General features: G+C 34.8%; 1 protein-coding gene across 1 annotated transcript; it reads right to left on the reverse strand.

Moving 5' to 3' along the window:
• Positions 1 to 125: 125 nt before the first annotated feature.
• LOC104401328 (sodium channel protein type 2 subunit alpha) lies at positions 126 to 15,959 on the reverse strand (the record flags this gene model as incomplete). Its single annotated transcript, XM_010010033.1, has 10 exons — positions 126 to 1,321; positions 2,634 to 2,904; positions 3,943 to 4,047; positions 5,134 to 5,271; positions 6,340 to 6,393; positions 6,930 to 7,211; positions 11,788 to 11,910; positions 14,260 to 14,433; positions 15,417 to 15,571; positions 15,839 to 15,959. Coding segments are annotated over 10 exons (2,619 nt in total), but the record flags the coding sequence as incomplete, so codon positions are not given.
• Positions 15,960 to 19,904: the final 3,945 nt, after the last annotated feature.

A 19,904-nucleotide genomic window follows, 5' to 3' on the forward strand; every position in this document is an offset into this window, starting at 1 on the left:
TAATTATATATATATTTATATATGTAAAAACTGTCAGTTTGGCATGTACCTCCTACAGGAGTCCTGTTGACACAAATACATACTTTCTCAGGCTGTAAACAGTTTATCACAAACAGAATTCTGTGTTACTTTTTACTTTCCCTGCTGTCTTTACCTTTATCTTCTTTTTCTGATTTGTCTTTTTCATATTTATCCTTGTCTGGCTTTGTTACACTATCATAGGATGGAGGGGAGGTTGTGGATGGGGTCATATCTGTTTTTTCTGGAGTAGAGTTCTCATTTAGTTTATCCATAATCATATCTCCTTTCATGGGCAGATTGTCCTCATCTTTACCTTTATCCTGATTAAATATACATGAAACTTTTTTGACTTTTTGCCTTAAAAGATGACGTCTGTAAGCACGTTGAATAATGACAGCAGATACTTCCTCCTGTTTTCTCTTTAATGTGGTTGTAATTGGTTCGTAGGAGACTTTAGAAGGATTGGCTGCCATAAACCGATCTTCCATCTGTATTCTGAGGGCATCCATCTCTCCACTTTCCCCCAAAACACGCTTTGTGAAAGCAAACAAGATGTCAAGGCAGTGAATTCTGTCACCACTTACCATGGGCAGATCCATTGCAATAAGTTGAATTGTGTTTGGTTTTGGTATATTCAGAGGAGGATCCAGAGAAGCTGCAAAATCAGACAATTTCTCATATTCTATGAACTGTGTTGCATCTGGATCGTATTTTTCCCAGACTTCATAGAACATCTCAAAGTCATCCTCGCTCAAGGGTTCAGCGCTTTCTTCAGTAGCAACACTGAAGTTCTCCAAAATCACAGCAATGTACATGTTCACCACTACCAGAAACGATATGATAATGTAGCTGACAAAGAAGAAAATCCCAACAGAAGGGTTGCCACAGTCACCTTTAACTGAGCTCCCTGGATGAGTTTTGTTTGGGTTACAGTCTGGCTCCCCACTGTTTAGAATTGGGGCTAGCAAACCATCCCAGCCTGCAGACGTGGTAATTTGAAACAGGCAGATCATGCTGTTGCCAAACGTCTCAAAGTTGAACATGTCATCTATACCAGCTTCCCTCTTAACATAGGCAAAGTTGGACATGCCAAATATCGCATAGATAAACATGACCAGGAACAGCAGCAGACCAATGTTGAACAAAGCAGGAAGAGACATCATCAAAGCAAAAAGCAGAGTGCGGATTCCCTTAGCGCCTTTAATGAGACGCAGGATTCGGCCAATTCTGGCAAGTCGGATGACTCTGAATAGCGTTGGGGACACAAAATACTTCTCAATCATCTCAGCTAAGAACATACCTGTTGAAAAAACAAGTTAAATTAGTAAAGAATATTATTATTACATTTATAAACCACTTACAAAGACTTATCCTACAAACACTGTACAACTTTAAGAAGATGAGCAGGATATTTGAACAGATTTTAGAAATTAGCCATTCAGTTGTTTTTACAAAACCCTTGTAAAGCCTTACAAAAACTTTTAAGTTTGGTATGCTTTAGAAACCCATAAATCCCAAGAGAAATTCTGAAGTAATTTGGAGGATAACAAAAAACTGCATCAATTACATTTTTAGGTATTAGTTGTAGGACTGAGTATGCAAAAAGATGCACAAATACACAAAATCAATCTTTTTTAGAACAAACTTATAACTAATGTATTTGGACTAGCAAACGCTGAGACCAGAACAGCTTTCTGTTGAACTGTAACAAAAATAATCTCAGTTAATCTGAAGAAAGATCATACTTATAATAATATTAAAGTGCCACATAATCAAGTTATGGTATTCAAAGAAAATATGTATGTTTGAAGATAACAACTTAATCACACATGAAATGCTGTGACCGGAAGTCTAGTATTAATGACACAGCAATTCCAAACATAAAGAAACGGATGATAAAAAGGCTTCTTAGAACTCACTGAGGAGTCGAAGAATTGAGCATTATATTATGCACCTCAAAGCAGAAAAAATAATTACATCCTGTTTCCATACAAAAATGGCAAACCTATTTGCATATTAAAAAGTTCTGAGAAGTTAAAATGACAGAATTTTTACTCAAGTTCTTTCAGGTTTTCTGCTTTAGATAAAGCAAAGGTTAGTGGAACCATGTATTTATTACTACATCGGCTCCAGCTCTGCTTCTCCAGTCACTCACTCTAGCTCAGGCACAAAACCTCTCAGGATCAAACAAAACTCTGAAGCAAGCTGAGGGTTTTACCTTGCTGTCTGGGCTGCTTGCATGCTAGCCTAGCAACAGTCCCTTTTCTCCTGGATTTTTGATTGTTGGACTCTTCCTGTAACTGCCCCTGTTAGTTTATATCAAAATTGTCTTTCACGTATGGGTTTGTTTCTATGCTGAGGAATTTCTACTGCATTCAGAATAAACATGTAATTTAAACTAATAGAAAAGTAAGAGTTATGAAACCTATTGCTAAAAAATGTCTCACCATACTGTTCAGTTATCTTATGGATAATATGAAATCAGAAGAAATTAAAACTGTGGTCAGACTTTCTAGTGACAATATTGAACCAAAATTTAAATAGACTTTACATGCCAAAAATGTTTCAGTTTCCACAGAATTAGCCATTTCATAAAAATGAATTATTCTTACCTACTATGGAGAGAATGACAACCACAAAATCAAAAATATTCCAGCCTACAGTAAAGTAGTAATGGCGAAGTGAAATCAATTTCAGGACAAATTCTCCAGTGAAAAGTACAATAAACACAAGGTTAATCCAATATAAAATGTTTTCCATGTCTTCACTCTGATCATCTGTTTCTACCATCATTGTGACCATGTTAAGGCAGATAAGTATCATGATACTGATATCAAATGCTTGTTTTGTTACAAAATCAAAGACCATGCCTTGGAATTTGTTCTGAGGAAGGAAAAAAATAAGATTCATTACAATACGCATTGGGTAAAATTTCTTTTCTTTGTAATTGCTACAAATTATCCACATCTAGTATGAAGGGGATTGCCTGTCTCCCATGAAGTCCTCCATTTGTATGAATTTTCTAGTTCATACATGTAAACACAAATTAAATAGAAATACAACTACTGTGTTTATAAGCATTAAAGGGATGATTTCAAAACATACATGGTACATTTTTCTGAAGCTGCAAAGGAGACTTTGCCACTCTGAAGCAGTGCACTGTAACCTTTTGTGACACAGACTATTAAATGAATGCTTAGCTTGGCAAAAAAAAAAAAACCTAAGGTGGGTTAGTAATGTTTCATTTGCCAGAAAATTCACCAAGTTTTCAAGCCCTGAGTTCAGTGCTCTTCATGCTACCAAAATGACCTTCAAAACAATATCTTCCATTTTTCAGCTATAGAGAATTTACTGATGGATGGACTGGCCACTGAGCAGGTTCCACAATCCAAAGTAGAACTGCAGAGCTGGAATCACTCTGCTTCAGCCAAACCCTGCTCTGTAGCGCTAGGTTAGGCCTGCTAAGGACAGCAAACCATTATATGGATTGTGCAACAGGAGTGCGAAAGGCAAAAGGGCTTATTTTTGAGGCAACGATATAGTAACCTGCCCCCATACAGCAGTTTCAGAGTCTTCCTTGGTGACTGAAAAGGCCTGTACTCTAAGGTCTTCACATATTTTTGACAAATACACTGCAATTGTTCTAATCAAACTAGTTTAATTGTTCTAATCAAACTAGTATTTTGAAAAAATGCCACATAAAATGTCATTGCTATCAGCAGAGGAAGAATAAGGGGAAAAAAAAAGAAAGGGAAGAGTCTGACATATGCAGACAAAGAGAGAAAAAAAAATGGATTTCATATGAATAAGGCTTTTCTTATATGACTTTTTAGCTTACAATTTAATTCAGCCTAAGGCATAACTGAAACAATCCCTATTTTAAATAAATGTAAAAATATCAGAAAATATTTTTATTCTTACTGCTGGTCGAGGTATTGGCTTTTGTGGTTTCTTTGAACCCAATTTTTTCATTGCATTGTAGTATTTCTTCTGTTCTTCTGTCATGAAAATGTCTTGACCTCCAAAGTAAACCAAAGAGACAAAAACTGGTTACAATCACATATTTTTATTGATTACTTATAAATGATACTGAATAGTAATAATCACTCTCGTTCACATTTCCATCTGTGGGAAAAGTTCAGACAGACGTAAAAATCCCCTGTCATGATTATAAGTACTTTCACCACGGAAAAATTGCTTTACATATCCCACTTTTAATGTTTAGGATGTTTTTCTGAGAGGCTTTTGACCTTGCACTGTTTGTGGTAAACCTCTGCTTTTCTTTGGGCACAGGGAGATACAGAGGAAGGAGAGGTGCTTTTTCTTTATTATATTAAGTTTCATCAGTTATTACAGAGGCACAGACTAATAAAATATTCTAATCGCCTTGTTTCTCCTCTAGAGTAAATTTTGGCAAAATTTCAGAACTCACATCTATAATAGCAAAGGACAATTACAAAGTATCTAGACAGTCATTCACAACTACTTCTACCTCCACTGGGACAGGACTTGAAGTTGGAGATCCTGGAACTAATATATGGAACAAGTGGAAAAAAAACAATTTCTCTCCATCTCAGTCTATTTCAGCACATGGATCCAACAGCTCCAATCATACTCCAGCTTCTATCACTCCAATAACACTTTGTGTAGCCAGGTACTTTAGTTAAGTTTTGCAGCTGAAACATTGATACCTTTTGAGGCAATGTTGACAAAATACATACTAAAAAGAGTAGAAATAAAGGTAATAAAATATTTATTGCTAGTGTTAAGAAATCTACACTGCTGAGCTCTGACGCATGAAGGTAGAATAGCTAAGAGTTTTTATAGCTACATTTAGCTACAGTGGTTAGTCTTTTTATGACTCCAGCCCCAAATCCACATTTTTACAAATATGACATTGAATATTTCACTAACCAGGGACAGACATATGTTGCCACTTGTCCATTAAACCCACATCAAGCCAAATCATAAGCTTTAATAATTTAACATATTCAATATGCAGAGCCCATATTAATTTATCATAAATTTAAAAAATATGAATGAAGTTATTGTGTGTGGACTAAAAATAATATATTTTTAGCTTTCTTTTCAGAATAACAAGGAAATACTTATCTTCTTTTTCTGCTGGTTGAAATTGTCTATGATGACACCAATGAAAAGGTTCAAGGTAAAGAATGATCCAAAGATGATAAAGATAACAAAGTAAAGATACATGTACAGGTTATCTTCATACTTAGGCTGATCCAAAACCTGCAAAAAAGGCATAAAAACTAAGCCTTAGTTTAACTGTGAGCACAGAATCAACATCTGGATAGAATTTAGGGCTTTGTCACTCTGATCTTTGCCTCTTATGGTCAAGTTCCCATATATCTATCTCACTGATCTTCAATCTATGATGTTACACTCTTGACACAGAACTTTGCTATCAAACTTGATAATTCATTTAAAAAAATGTAACTGGCCTATATGAGCATATAGAATAAATACCAAAGACACAATGGTTTAAACTAGTATAGTACCATCTGTCTAAGTCTACAGACAACATGAAACACCAGCCTATAAAGCTGCAAAATTTCTGTGTATCTTGTGGGAGGCCCCTGATGTGGGCTAGTGGAGCTTTCAGTGGTATAGGTACTCAGGAACTGTCCTGGATTATGGAAGAGAGGCATCCAAGCCATGTTTACAGTAAGCATGTTTTCTTGGTACAGCTATGCACATTTACTATTACTACAACAGGCCTCCCACTGTGAGTGTAGCTTATCAGAAAACCTGGAGCTTTGCCAGGATAGTTTATTCAGTTGTCCACTTAGAATTAGATGACAGCTTGCACCAAGAAAGCAAGAGGAATGCAAAAGGGTAAGAAAGTGCACAGGCAGGCCAAGTTAGTAACAGGACTTGTGCCCTGAAGAAAGGAGACGGGCAGCTTGCAGACGAGTTAAAGTCTCAACTTTAAGAAAAGTGCTACAAAATATCATCTCTAAGCTGGGTATCAGTGCCTGTGTCCAAATGTAAATAAAGCCTCAATGCACATAAGGAAAGGAGGAAAAGGTATTTCATGGCAATAGATAAGTCCACTGTGGAAATGAGGAATTTTGGTCCAACTGCACCACAGAGAACACGGAATCCTTTTGGACTGCTCCTCTGCTTTCTCTGTCTTTTGTATTTTTCTTCTGGTTTCCATTTTTTTTTAAACTACAAAACTATAACAACTCCTTGTTCTCTCATCTTTACTGTTATTTCTGCAAGATGTTAAAATCATATTCTTAAATCTTGGCGCTCATACAGTCAAAACAAATGGACTCAAGGGACTATACTTACATTACGAGAATCCACAGCTGCATACATGATATCCATCCATCCTTTAAATGTAGCCTATAAACAGAACACTGGTGTTTACCTCATGCTTTTCCTGGAAAATGGCTTGTCAGAAGCACTGAGAGCTAAAGACTAAATTTCTTTATGTGCTCATCATAAACACCAGCACAGTGCAATGTTAACAGGTGACTCTTCCCTACTATTCTATATTTTACTTATATAAAGGAATTGCAAGCAAATTCTAATACCTGACTATAGACAACACAGCATTTATTAAGAACTTTTATCAATTATGAATAATATCTGATATAAAAGTTATTTTTCTGTGTATGAGAAAAGCAGGTGCACTTGATATGGATTCAATGCAGGCAAATTAGTTTTGAGTTATGTATTTTTTCTCATAGTCAGCATAGCCTCTACACTTTGTACTATTTCTCTAGAGTCATGGATTTATCCCACACTATATAATTCCAAACCAAGAAGTGAGAGACAAGATTTCAAAATGAAAGAAACAATGAAAAATTATTTTTTACTCTACAAGTAAACAATACTGATATAGAAAGAGAAATAGAAATTAAGGAGTGGTGACTTACCACTTGAAGCAGAGAAAGATAACCAAGGCCTACATTATCAAAGTTAACCTTCACATTCTTCCATCGAGCAGTTTCATTGTTTTTTATGAGCTCCTCACATTGACTATAGTTGTTGATTTGGCTGATATCAAACCTCTCATCAGTTGTAGTGTTAACACAGTAGTAAAATTTTCCAGCAAATAGATTTACTCCCATGATACTGAAGATTAGCCAGAATATAAGGCAAACAAGCAGCACATTCATAATGGATGGAATTGCTCCTAACAGGGCATTCACAACCACCTACAGTACAAAGAGAGACAGTGTAAGAACCCAGGCACCAGTATCTTACAAATGCTTCATCAGCCCTTCTTAAATGCAACACTCTATTTTAACTCTAAAAGCTGTGTTATGCTTTTTTTTAATTGTTGAGAGTAACAAGTAAGAAAAGCCGTATAGAGGAAAGACAAAATGTCAACGTAATTAGGAGGAAAACCATACAAACAGTAGCAAATGGTGGCTTTAAAGAATGGGAAAAAGAACAAACAGGAAAAATTAACTAAAAAAACCCATCACCTCACAAACAAAAATCATCATATACTGTTTTTTTATAAAATATTTACTTAATGCATGTCTGCAAAACCATGTCTAATGACTGCAAAAAAACCAACAAAATTTATTCTATTACATGTTTACTGCATAAACAGTCCAAATCATTATTACCACTGAGCAAGTTTTTATTTGAAAGTCATTTTAAGATTTCCTTTAAATAAAACTGAGGGATATATGCATGTTCATCTGAAAGGTTATATATAAAATCAGAAAAGCAGGCATGCTCATCTGAACACAGAATCAGGCAAGTGGCAGATAAGACTTGAAGAAGGAAGAGACGTGATGTAATTCCCAAACGAATTTTTGGGAAAATCAGGAAAGAAAAATAGGAAAATGAGTTCATGTATGATGATAAACAATAATAAAAACCATGCCAGAATAAAAATAAAATAGTAAAGAAAATAAAATTAGGGAGAAAGTAGGTCCATTCTGAATGAGAATGATTTAATTAATGATGGAATTGATGAACTGCTAAATTAGCTAACTCCTATTTTAAATCTGATTGTAAGTCTAACAATATTATGGAGCACCTCTGTCAATTTTGCCAAAACAACTGAATCAGATCCTTAGAGCCTAAAGAAGATTTTGTTTTTAAAATGCAGGGCATTAGGTATGTAGCTGTAATTGTTTATAATTCATTTAGTTTATACAATGTAGGCACTACAGCAGATCCCTTAGCACACTATGGTATTTATTTCTATTTGAAATACAAATATGTACCTCAAGCCTGTAAAAGATTTTGGCATTATGTTTGTATCTGCAATTAATAGGTTACATACAATCAATTACTTGTAAAAAATAGTCACTCCTTGCCATTTTACAGAATAGAAAATAAAACTTTTGAATGTTAAGAGTAGGTGAGGAACCACCACCATATATACAATATAGTAGACTTGGGCTGAAGGAAAGGAGAAATATTTGTTTTACTCTCAGGGCACCATTCCTGCCAAAACAATACCTCTTTGGGGTGATACACACTTTGGACCCCAATGAAATTCTTGTTACGTTAAATTTAGGAGCTGGACCAAAGTCCCTTTCAGTGTAAATTACTCTCTGACTCTATAAAAGCACAGAATGGCGGATGAAGTCCAAAGCTTCCATGCTTTTCTTTGCCACATACTTTAAATGAAATGTTGTAAAACATGTTTATTTCTTACAGGGAAAGTGGGGGGGGAAAAAATCAAAATTGTTTCTTATACTAATAATCTCCTTATCAATACCTATTATAAATCAACAAACGAAAACAATACAGCATTTTATCACACATCAGTCATGCAGAGAGGATTTCCTGACTGATGGATAAATCTATTCTGATTATTTCCATAGTGCTGTCTTATGCTGACAGACCTATACTCTCACCTTCGTCAATGACATGACAGTGGAAGGCCATGAGGAGTATTTTTACCTGAACAAATGAATAGTTTCGTAATAATGCTGAATTAGCTTAAATTGGAAATCCATTAACTCACTGGTTTTAGTGGGAAGTTTGACTGGAATAATGAATGGCAACATCATTTTTTCCCCAGTTTGGGAATATTTTCTAAATACATATTAGTTACTATTTTCACATTATTTCTATTTATAGGTATATCAATTCTTCTACTTAAAAATATAAGTAGGTTTCTTAAATTTAATAATGTAATCCATCAGGAATAATTCTTGAGAGATAAAGGGATAGTTAATGAAGTGAAAATATTTGTCCTCAAGCTTTTAATCTCATTACACCCAAGAATTTTCTTCCTCTTTCTGCTATAGCTGCAGGTCCAGTCATGTTCTTCTTTCTTTAATTGCTGGATTTCTACAGCTGACCTACTTTCTCTGAATTTAGTCTGAGTCCTGAAGCTATAGCAGGACCAGTGTTTAATATGTATCATTTGAAGACACTCAAAACATACTGTTGAGCATCACTGAAAACACTGATCCATTAGCAGCAGGGGTGTAAAAAAGGTGGCAAGGCCTGACAGCAAATGAAAATAAGGAAAGACATTAAAAACATTGTTTACTGGTTAAAAAAAGGTAGTATGTCCCTAGCACCATACAGCAGTGAGTGATACTGCTTGGTACAGAGCACAGACAGATTAATTATGCTCCCACAGGTTAGTTTCATGAAGTCTCAAGTGCAAAGTGTATTTCCCCTAGCAGTAGTGGTGGGAAGATGCAGGGGAAACATGTTTTCCACAGGAGCAATGTTTTTTCTCTAGTATTAGTCTGGGCAGCCACAAGTCCTGAACTTAGAGAATAGTATAGTGGATTAAAAATTTTAGATGTGTAGAATGGAGTTTCTTCTTTGTATATAGGAAGTATAATGCTCACTAGAAGTAATTCTAAGTGTGCAAAAATGTGCACCATACTATATTGTATTTTCAGTTCACAGATGTTAAACACTAGTGAAATTACTATGTTAGGAACAGACATCTTGAATTCCTGTGTATCAGACCTTAAAATCGTCTCACACTAATTTCTTCACCAGCTCGAGCTACTGTATCTTTAAAGACATCAAGCCTGAATTTAATTAAATAAAGCAAATGCATTATATCCATAGGAAAATTTCAAATTCAGTCATTAATTACCTGAATCATAAAAGTTATCTAACTTCAGCCACTACTTTTTATTGTATCTTTTGCTGAAGGCATATATCTCCTCCTTATCTGGGTATTTTACAAAGAGATGCAGCAGATCATGTCAAATCAGTACGTAAAGTTTACACCAACACGGAAGTTATGGGATTGACAATTACCCATAAGCCTTCATGACAAACTGATTGTTTTTAGCTTGCCACATTAGATTGCCACTTCACCAATTTACTGTGCATATAAAATTTGTAATATTTTGCGTTTAGGATTTTTTTTCTTTGATAATCACTCACACAAAAAAACTCCATCAGCTAATGTGCTCCTTAGCAAGAGACTACTGATGTTTTAGATAGTCCTTATGTCTAATACAAGCATCTCAAATGTTCAAATTTGCTTTAGCAAAGTTCCAGCAATCTGTTGGAGGCAAGGAAGTGGTGTTTTCTATTTGAATTTATAACCTTCCTCCAAAGCTTGTCGAAGTCTTTTACTTTCTACAAACATAGAGCAGCACATTTTCTTCAGAAGCTCATGCATCTGTAGTTGACTTAGAAATTTGCTTATCAGTTTATAATCTGGGTGCCCAAAGATCAGTGATTACAGTAGGGAGCTCACACAAGGATCCCTTTTAATTACAGCAACAGGGTTTCAGCTCAGGTACATCTGCTGATTAGGTCTATGTCCAAGGCAGACAGATGGACCCTGAAGGTATAAGACACACAACTTCTTTTATCTGGAGCTAGAGTTATATACCATCTCCAGTTGTTGACTACTGCCCTTAAGAGAAATATTTTTGAGTTTTCAAGTCATAGCAGAGTACATAAGGTCTTTGTCCATTTCAGTGCACTAAGGAAGGGACCTAAACTAATCAGTTTGACTTTGCACTGGAATAGACTGAGAAAGCCTTGTTGGGCAGCGGATAACTGATGTAACAAACAGCTGGGGACAGTAACTTCTCAAATATAACCAACTGTGTCAGCAAAAGTCTTCTGACATGTTTTCAGGCTGCTTAGTGGTCTATAGATTATAATCAACAATTTAAAATCAATCACGAAAGCAGTAAGCCACCAATTTAGGCCAGAAATCATAAAGCCAGCTCCATCTTTGATATACTAGAAAAGTTGTTTTAAATAGAATGCAATTCTGAAAGAGGTGGTATTTTAACACTACCAATTTACTTATTAACATAGGAAATTGTTACAAAACTTTTAAATTGTAACAGAATTTCCCAGTTAATATTTACAGTATAGTGGGTTAAAAGATATTTGATAGGCTGTGCATGATATTCTATCCTAGTATGGAATACACATGTGCATATGTAGGTGCATATATGTGCACACATTTTTATGAGGAAGTACTGTTTTTTTTAAACTGTTCTGACTACAGAAGAATTTATTTGTGCGGGATAAATTCAGTTTTGTAGTAACATTGCATAGATCCATGCAGTTGATCCTCGGGCCCTCCATGAAAATATGAAATAGGGTGAAAGGCCAAGGAGCCTAGATAAGTGTAACAATGCGCACAGTAACACATGAATTCATATAAGCAGATAAAGCCTTTTGCTTATATGTTAGTGATAAATGTAAAATATATACAATGATAGTGTAGCGTTTCTGCATGGATTTGTCACTGATTATTCTGCATGCATGTATTCTTTCTATGCATGCATAGTTTCAGATTCTTTCATTTTGTCTTACCCTCATCCCTTCAAATCGCGACAAGGCTCTTAGAGGTCTCAAAGCTCTTAGTGTCCTAAGGGATTTAATCGCACCAAGTTCTGAGTAGCCCAAGGCATTAGCAGTTAAGCTAACCAAAGAGACCTACATAAAAACAGAAAGGCAATATTGCTCATTTAGCTTATATATCCCTTCGAAGATATGGCAGGAATGATGTGTGCCCTGAACTTCTCAAGAAGATTCAAGGCTGGACCTCTTTCTCCACGAATCCCTCTATAATGCAGAAAGAACTTTCAAGTCAGACAAAGTAGAATAAAAGTATATTCTAAGTACCTGTTGATGAAATCATGCTGGTAGAATGGTATAAAAAAAGGCCTTCTAAATTCATATAAACCAGTCAACACTTGGTGGTATTTAAAGAAAAATGAAGTCACATGCAAAAAGAAAACTTGCAAAAGTTGGGTGCACTAGAATGGTCAATTTAGGTCAGGATTTCCCATAGTATCTTCAGAACTTGATGAGCATGTATAAGCTCTCAAAAACCATATCCAGACCTGGCTTTTGGTCAAATGTAAATTTCTGGTGTCCAGAAAATCTTATTCAACAGCCATATCTACCAGATCTGTTTATATTTAACCGGATAATCAAGACTGATAATCAACTGTTTGTTAGACAATGGTAGATGCTTCATTGTTAGGCATATCCACATTTCATTAAATTCCCTGTGACTCCTTTAACCACTTCATCAATTCTGGCTTGCGTAACGCTGGTCTGGTCTGCAGGCAGATGAATAAGTAAACTAGAATAGCTGTAAAATAAATAATACAATTATCTTTCATCAGTAATTCTTAGAAACGTACTTATAGTAAACCATTGGGAAGGAGTGGCCCTAGTAAATTAAAAAAAAAACCCAATCCAACCCAACCCATCTTCTTTTTCCCTCTGTTTAATGCCCTTCCCTTCCATCCTTCTTCTTTTAATTCATTTATTTCCATATTAAACTTTTCAATTTGTTACCTCAATCCTGTCACTAAAGGTTAAAAATAAGTTAAAAAAAAAAATCATAGAATCACAGAATGGTTTGGGTTGGAAGGGACTGTAAAGATCATCTAGTTCCAACCCACTCTGCCATGGGCAGGGACACTTTCCACTAGACCAGGTTGCTCAAAGTCCCATCCAACCTGGCCTCGAACACAGCCAGGGATGGGGCATTCAAAATCCAGAAATTCAAAATGGCTCAGAGATCAAATTTTTTTCCATGAAAAATTGCGCCAGGGTGAGTGTGCCATGAAAATCTAACAAAGATATTTATAAAGTTTACAGAAATAACTAAACCACAGATTATCAATTAAGAATTAAATATTTTTTGATAGATACAATAAACATACAAGGACAGTGTAATGTATTGTCCACAGTGCCTCTAAAGTTCTGCTGGTTGTGGTAATTTACACATGGGATGATTGAGCCTGAAAATTAAATCTTTTACAAGGGTACAGACTCAACGACAGAATACTATGTGTGCATACAGTAATGTTTTATCATAGGATCTGTAATGTTAGTATGGACTTAAAAGTTATAATGTTTTCCAACCTGCGTATAGTAAAGACTCCATGGTCTATCACATCACTATAGTTTTAGGGAGTTACATAGAGGTTTCTATAGACTTCTGCTGCTTTTGGCATGAGGGAACAAGTGATTCAGGACAAATTCTTACCTTGCATTCTATGGGAATTACATATGTGGAACTGAGAGATACCCTATTAGCACAGACAGATGTAGTCAGGCTATTGGGCATGGAAGGGAAATCAATGTCTGCTATATGATAAAAGATCTGTAGACTTCCATTTATGCTACCCAGTATTGTGCGTGCATTGTTAAGCATGTAGACTCGAAATTACAGGGCGCTTCTTACTAGATCTCCTAAAGACGATGTGCATCTACCCATTGGTGCTGCAGCCCTTTGAAAAATCATCTGAAAGCCCATTCTAAGGGAGCTCATCTACAGTTCTCCAAATGTCTCTTTAAGGTCACCCATGTGATGCAGTGAAAAGTGTTAATAGTACTGAATAGTATAATGGATGTCAGAGTTCCTAGTAGTATTTTCCTTTCATGTTACACAAAGTGACAAGACACTTACAGTAATTCATTAGAATGTTAGAAAGCTCTAAAGAAATTGTTTTGAAATATGTAAATTCCCTATACAGCAAAAAAATGAAAAGGATGAACAGCATCCTTTCCATACCATGAAAAAAAAATAATAAAAGCATTATTTCAATAAGCATTACAACTTCATAAAACTAGAGAATATTAACAAAACATCTCTAGAGTAATAAGTATATCTAAATAGTTCTACTTTTCTGAACAGAGTTATAAACCATACCACAGCAATAGTTTTAAAACAGTTTCCATTGAATAGAATAGAAGGCTTATCCTGAAACCATAATATTCTGATTTTTAGAGCCTGTCTTACAGGACATGAAAAAGAATACATACATCAACAATCAGGAAGTCCAGCCAGCACCACGCATTAGTGAAATAGGTTTGAAAGCCATAAGCCACCCATTTTAAAAGCATTTCCAGAATGAAGATATAAGTAAAAACTTTGTCAGCGTATTCCAGCATGGTCTTGATAGTTTTACGTTGCTCTATGTATATATCTTCAAAAGCCTGTGCAAAAAGATTTTTGAAGATGTAATTAAATGTTTTCACAATTTGCAATGTGGCATATAGTAGCCAAGAAAAAAACTGAATCGAAAAGATATATAGCATGATAAGACATATATCTTTCCCTCAAGCACAGCTTTTGCCTTCACTCCTTACTGTAGTCTCTTCATAAAGCTGGGTCCAAACACAGTATCCAGCTTTCGGTGTAGCTGAACAGTGATCCACAAAACTTTTTTAATACCTCCAAATCTCATTTTTGTAACTTCCATGGATAGCAATGGCTTATTGACATATGGATTTATTTGTGGTAGCTATAACTTTATATCAGAAACATATGAGGGATTTAAAAATTACTCTGTGATACAGAATTTTTTGAGCAACTAATAACTGAAACCAAACTACACACACTAACCCATAAAGCAATCCTGAACAGAGATTAATAACTCTCTTAAAAAAAACCCCACAACTGTCTACATTGTCAGTAAAACACCATGCATTGTCCCAAGTGTAGCAAGTACATTATATTTTGCTGCTGCTATGAGGAACTACTGAGTGTACCTGATTTAACATCAATCTGGGTCACTACCTGACGGAATCCCATTAGCACCTTACATCTCAGTTTGACAACTGAAGTTACTGTTCATAAGTTTCTAGCTCAGCTATGCTTTACTTTAATTGTGCATAAGACAACAACAACGACAAAATCTAATATCAATATGAATACAAGTGAATATCAGTCTGATATAACTAATGCCTTATTTCCATCAACACTACATTTTGAACTTGTGAAACAATTTGTTTCATAGCCTGTGAGCAAATTCTTACTATCCTGCCAAATACTTTTTGATGTATGTTGATCTTAGAACATTTATGAACTGGATATTAAATTCTGATATGTTACAACATTTAATACAAGCTGTATAATTAACTGTAATTCTAAAGGCTTGCTGCTTAAAATTGATGCAATAGTTTCACAGAGAATTTACCAGAGCACCGCTGCTGAGAAGAATCATGAAGACAATGAAGGTCTCAAACCAGTTGTGTTCAACAATCTTATAGCAGGTTTTCCTAAGATTCCACCAGATTTTCCCTTTCCCATCTTCTACACTGACTTGACAGCATTTGAATCTCCGCACGCAGCCTAAGTGCAATAATACACTTTGTCAGAATAAGGTAAGTATTTATTAGGAATCACAATAAACCAAATTCATTTGGTTTATTTCAGTGCTACTGCAATAGATGCTTTTAAACAAGTATCTCCTATTTGAGGATTTTTCAATATTTAAAGTTTTGTAACTCGTATAAAACCTTCCAAAATAAAGCTTCTCCTTGATTTTCAATAAAAATGGAATCCAGCCCAAACCAACAGTTACGAGTAATCACCTTGCATATATTTTGCTTTGCCTACCTTCTGTAAAACAAGCCTCTGGTTCCAGAACTTCTTCAGGTTCTGCTTCTGGCTGTTCCCCTTCTGGAGGTAGTCCAATATCAACTGTGCTGCCTTCTGATGAACTGGATGCATTTAATTTCTGTGAATGAAACCCCACATTATTTTTCTTTTTCAATTTCATCTATTTTGAATAGAAGTTCATGTTTGAAATGCATACCAAAGTATTTGCATCTGTTCCGTGCTTTGACATTAAAATAATTTCTTATCTACAGTCTATAATGCCAAATTGCTCTACTACAGGTGAGGTCACAAGATTAGAAACTACATCATGTGCATTTTCCCTATTGAAAATATGTTGATATTTTCACACAAGGAATTGCTGACATTAGACTACTATTCTGAGCCACACATAAGAATTCTGAAATGAAATTTCAGTAAGTTAGGAATGGGTGCCTTCCACACTTTCTACTGTTAAATTATTCCAATCATGTGGCTGCATTTTAGATTACACTTCAGACAGCATGTGTTAATACAAATAATTTTCCAACGTCATGACCAAACCAACAGCAAGCTGCACAGATGTATTTTCATGTCTTGAGTAAATGTTATGCTATCAAGCCTGTAAAATCTAAAAAGTTCAAATATAAGCTTTTCATTACCATTGACATGAAAACACATATTATGAGTTGCATAGGATAATTTAATTCTCTTTATTTCCAAAAGAGCAGCATATTACTTTAAGAGCAGTAGCTGATATTTTGCATTCTCACTTGCCAACGCATTTTCTGAATTTATTGTGCATTTTGAAACTACTTATTACTTTGGTACAGTACACATACATGTCCAGTCCCTATAAAAGACCCTATTTTTTTTAATTATTATTTTTGGAAGACTAAATAAATTTTAAAACAGTGCTTTTAAAACAGTACTGTCAAGAAACAATACTACACCAATGAATCATACTGATAATCAAATCTTCAAAATGATTCTTTCACACTGTCACATTATATTGGCAACAGACAAGTATGAGTACTATAATAAGTAAAAGTAGTTTGATCATGGCATTCTATGACTTCTAATGTTATCACTATGTGGAGTATAACATCAGTAAAATGGCTGCATTGATAAGTAGCTAATTTTATAAAGGGAATGATGTAAGCAGATTTAGAATACAGTCTATAAGGAAGTAATATTAGACAGAGAGAGAGTCCATGGTAAAATTAAAGATATACCTTTGCTGACACTTAAATCTTCAGTTAGAGGCATTATTCCTTTAAAACATGTTTGAGAAGCTCCAAATTGTATACTTTTTTTTTTTTTTTAAATGTAAACAGTATTAGTATGTGAATACAGAAAGTACCATAAGATTTAATGGAATTTTACATTGCAGATAATATTAAGTATGTTCTTCAAACAAAAAAGATTAATTCCTTTCTCCCCCACTCTGATCTTATTGAATAACACTGACAATACATTGTGTTGTCATTTTGAAATAGGCTTAACTTTAATTTTTGTGTTCTATGGTATGCTATAGCCCACATTTTAGAGGAAGACCAAAGAAATGGAAACATTTATTGCCTGGTGTATTATGCATGCAATTTCAGTGATATCTGCACACCCACTTCCTTTGTTTCTTTGAAAATCCCAGCTTACATATTCATGTTTTATGTTTGTGCATAAGCTTTAGCATCTATGAGGTTAGGTCCAATGTACAAAAACATGGATACATACTTTTTTGCAGATGATTATTTACAAATTCCCCATTGTAACATATCCAAATTATAGATAACACATGGCAGTTTGGTCATTATGGAATACTGCCTCTAAAACGGAGAAAGTAGAATGTATAGGATAAATACTGTAGTTCTCAAGAAAGTACCACAGAATTTAAACATCAGTGGAAATCAATCGTCAGTTTGAGGAGAGGCCAGAAATACCATAAACACAAGGTACGTTCCAAAGAAATTTATCTATGGTGTTAAAAATCAATGTTTATCAATACAATACAGTAAATATTTTTTAAACTGAGAAGTGATTATCTGTTTGCATTATGTAGAGTTTTCTTAAAATGTTGCTTGCATCATTCCAATCTGGACAGCATTTCTAGCAGAATGCTGTATAGTAGCAGAGCAAAGGAAAATTATGAACTGGTTAAACCACAATTTTGAACGACCTACTGCCCATTATTTTATAGAAAAATGAAGATTTCAGTAGCTCAGATATTAAGCAGTTAGTCTAATCGGCAAAAGTTAATCTTAAGAAGGGGTAGTGAATTCCTATTATTGGAATGGCATAAGACTAACAGTTAGCTCAAGATGGGAGATTATAGATATCCACTATAAGAAGAGATCAATAAGATCAGGAAGAAAAAATAGAAAATTATCAGTAGAACAGTCAATTATAGGAACATCAGAAAGCCATCTTTATTTATGGGGGGCAGTATGTATGGTGAGTTGTAGCTTACAAGTCTCTTCTCACTGCAAATCAGGTATACTTCTTTTTAAGAGCTGCAATAATAATCACAGGAGTTAAGCTAAACAGAAAAATCCTAAAATGAATCAACAGCAACTGATACTTGAAACACAATAATTAAATAACTTAGCCCACTGAGAATTCAGTTACTCTTCTGTGTTCGATGTGACAGAGTATTTCCTTAGCATGCTCTTCTGCTATACCTGAATTCAGCTCCAACCTGATCAGTATATGAAGATGCATATTATAAAATTATTCAATAAACTCAATCTGTAATAATTCAGTATCATTTGGGGAAGAAAAATCAAGAATTTTCAGATTTTCAGCATAAATAGTTACTATTTTCTTTGTTTGTTTCTCTGTTATTTGTAACACTGAATTTATTGTATGGCATTCTATATAATACTTATAAAATTTAGTATGTATTAGAAACAGCTAGGAAGGTTTTATGATCCAAAAATTTAGGATTTTAGCAAATCAGTTAAGTTCAGTACGCCAGTAAAACTTTTCAATAACCATCACTATTTCCACGGCAAACTTTTACTCTGGTATAAAGCAATTGTACTGATTTCTACATATTCAACACAACATCATATGGGAATGGACCATGTTATTGCTGCTTATGTTTTTTCCATATGCTTTAATATATAGGAAGACTTTTTTCTACCACTTAATATGTCTTGCCAGTGTTCGTACGTATGGAATCCAGTTGGATAGCTAGACTACCCCTAATTGCAGACTGATATGTTAGGTATATAGCGTATGTTGCAGTTCTTTACCTTTGCATATCTCAAAGTTACCTTTGCACTTGATAAATTCTTCTCTGCTCACCAGCATTACAAAAACTGGATTTAGGCATTGCTACATACTTAACACGTACACAGCTTTTTAAAAAAATAAGCCTGCAGAAACAAGAGAATCATCAGATCCAAAAGTTCTCTTTAATATAATAGTAATAGTAATATAGTTGTAAGTCCTTTTTAAGCCTTTGTTATACCATGGGTTTAGGTTTCAAAAGTATTGAGTCACCCAGATTAAAAGACATTTAGAGGGCCAAGTATTAAACACTCTGAGAGTTAGGATGCTAGATTCTTTATGAAAAGTATGCTAAGGAAATTATTCTCAGAGAAATCTACTTTGCAAAACCTCAAAATGTACATACTCCATCTCCTTTTCACAGAAAACAGTAAGGGGACAAAAGTACTTACATGGTTCTAAAGCAGCAGTATACTGATTAACGTAGAGAGATATCTTTTTTGTCACCTCTACCAACAGCCTCGACAGTCATGCTTTAGTCAGCAATCCAGTATAGTATGAGATACAGATTTTTGTTTAGGTTCAAGATAGAAACTGAAAGTGGAAAGCAGCTTGCCTATCAGAGCAGCATTGCAAAAGCAGCAGCCAAGATTAGGTCAGGAAGTTTTTGACATAATTACTTTCTGAACCAGGGCAACATCTCATAGATTACAATACAATTCTGCTTCACTTACAGCCAGGACACTTGGAGCTTCTAACATTTCTTTCTTTCTTTCAAAGATGATTATCTGAGAGTAGCTGAACAGCTCTTAGGTTAAGATTTTTGACAAAGCCTGAAATTTCATGATTGCCCAGG

Source organism: Nestor notabilis, unplaced genomic scaffold, assembly GCF_000696875.1.
Source record: "Nestor notabilis isolate BGI_N333 unplaced genomic scaffold, ASM69687v1 scaffold3160, whole genome shotgun sequence".
In the NCBI taxonomy this organism is placed as follows: Eukaryota; Metazoa; Chordata; class Aves; order Psittaciformes; family Psittacidae; genus Nestor; species Nestor notabilis.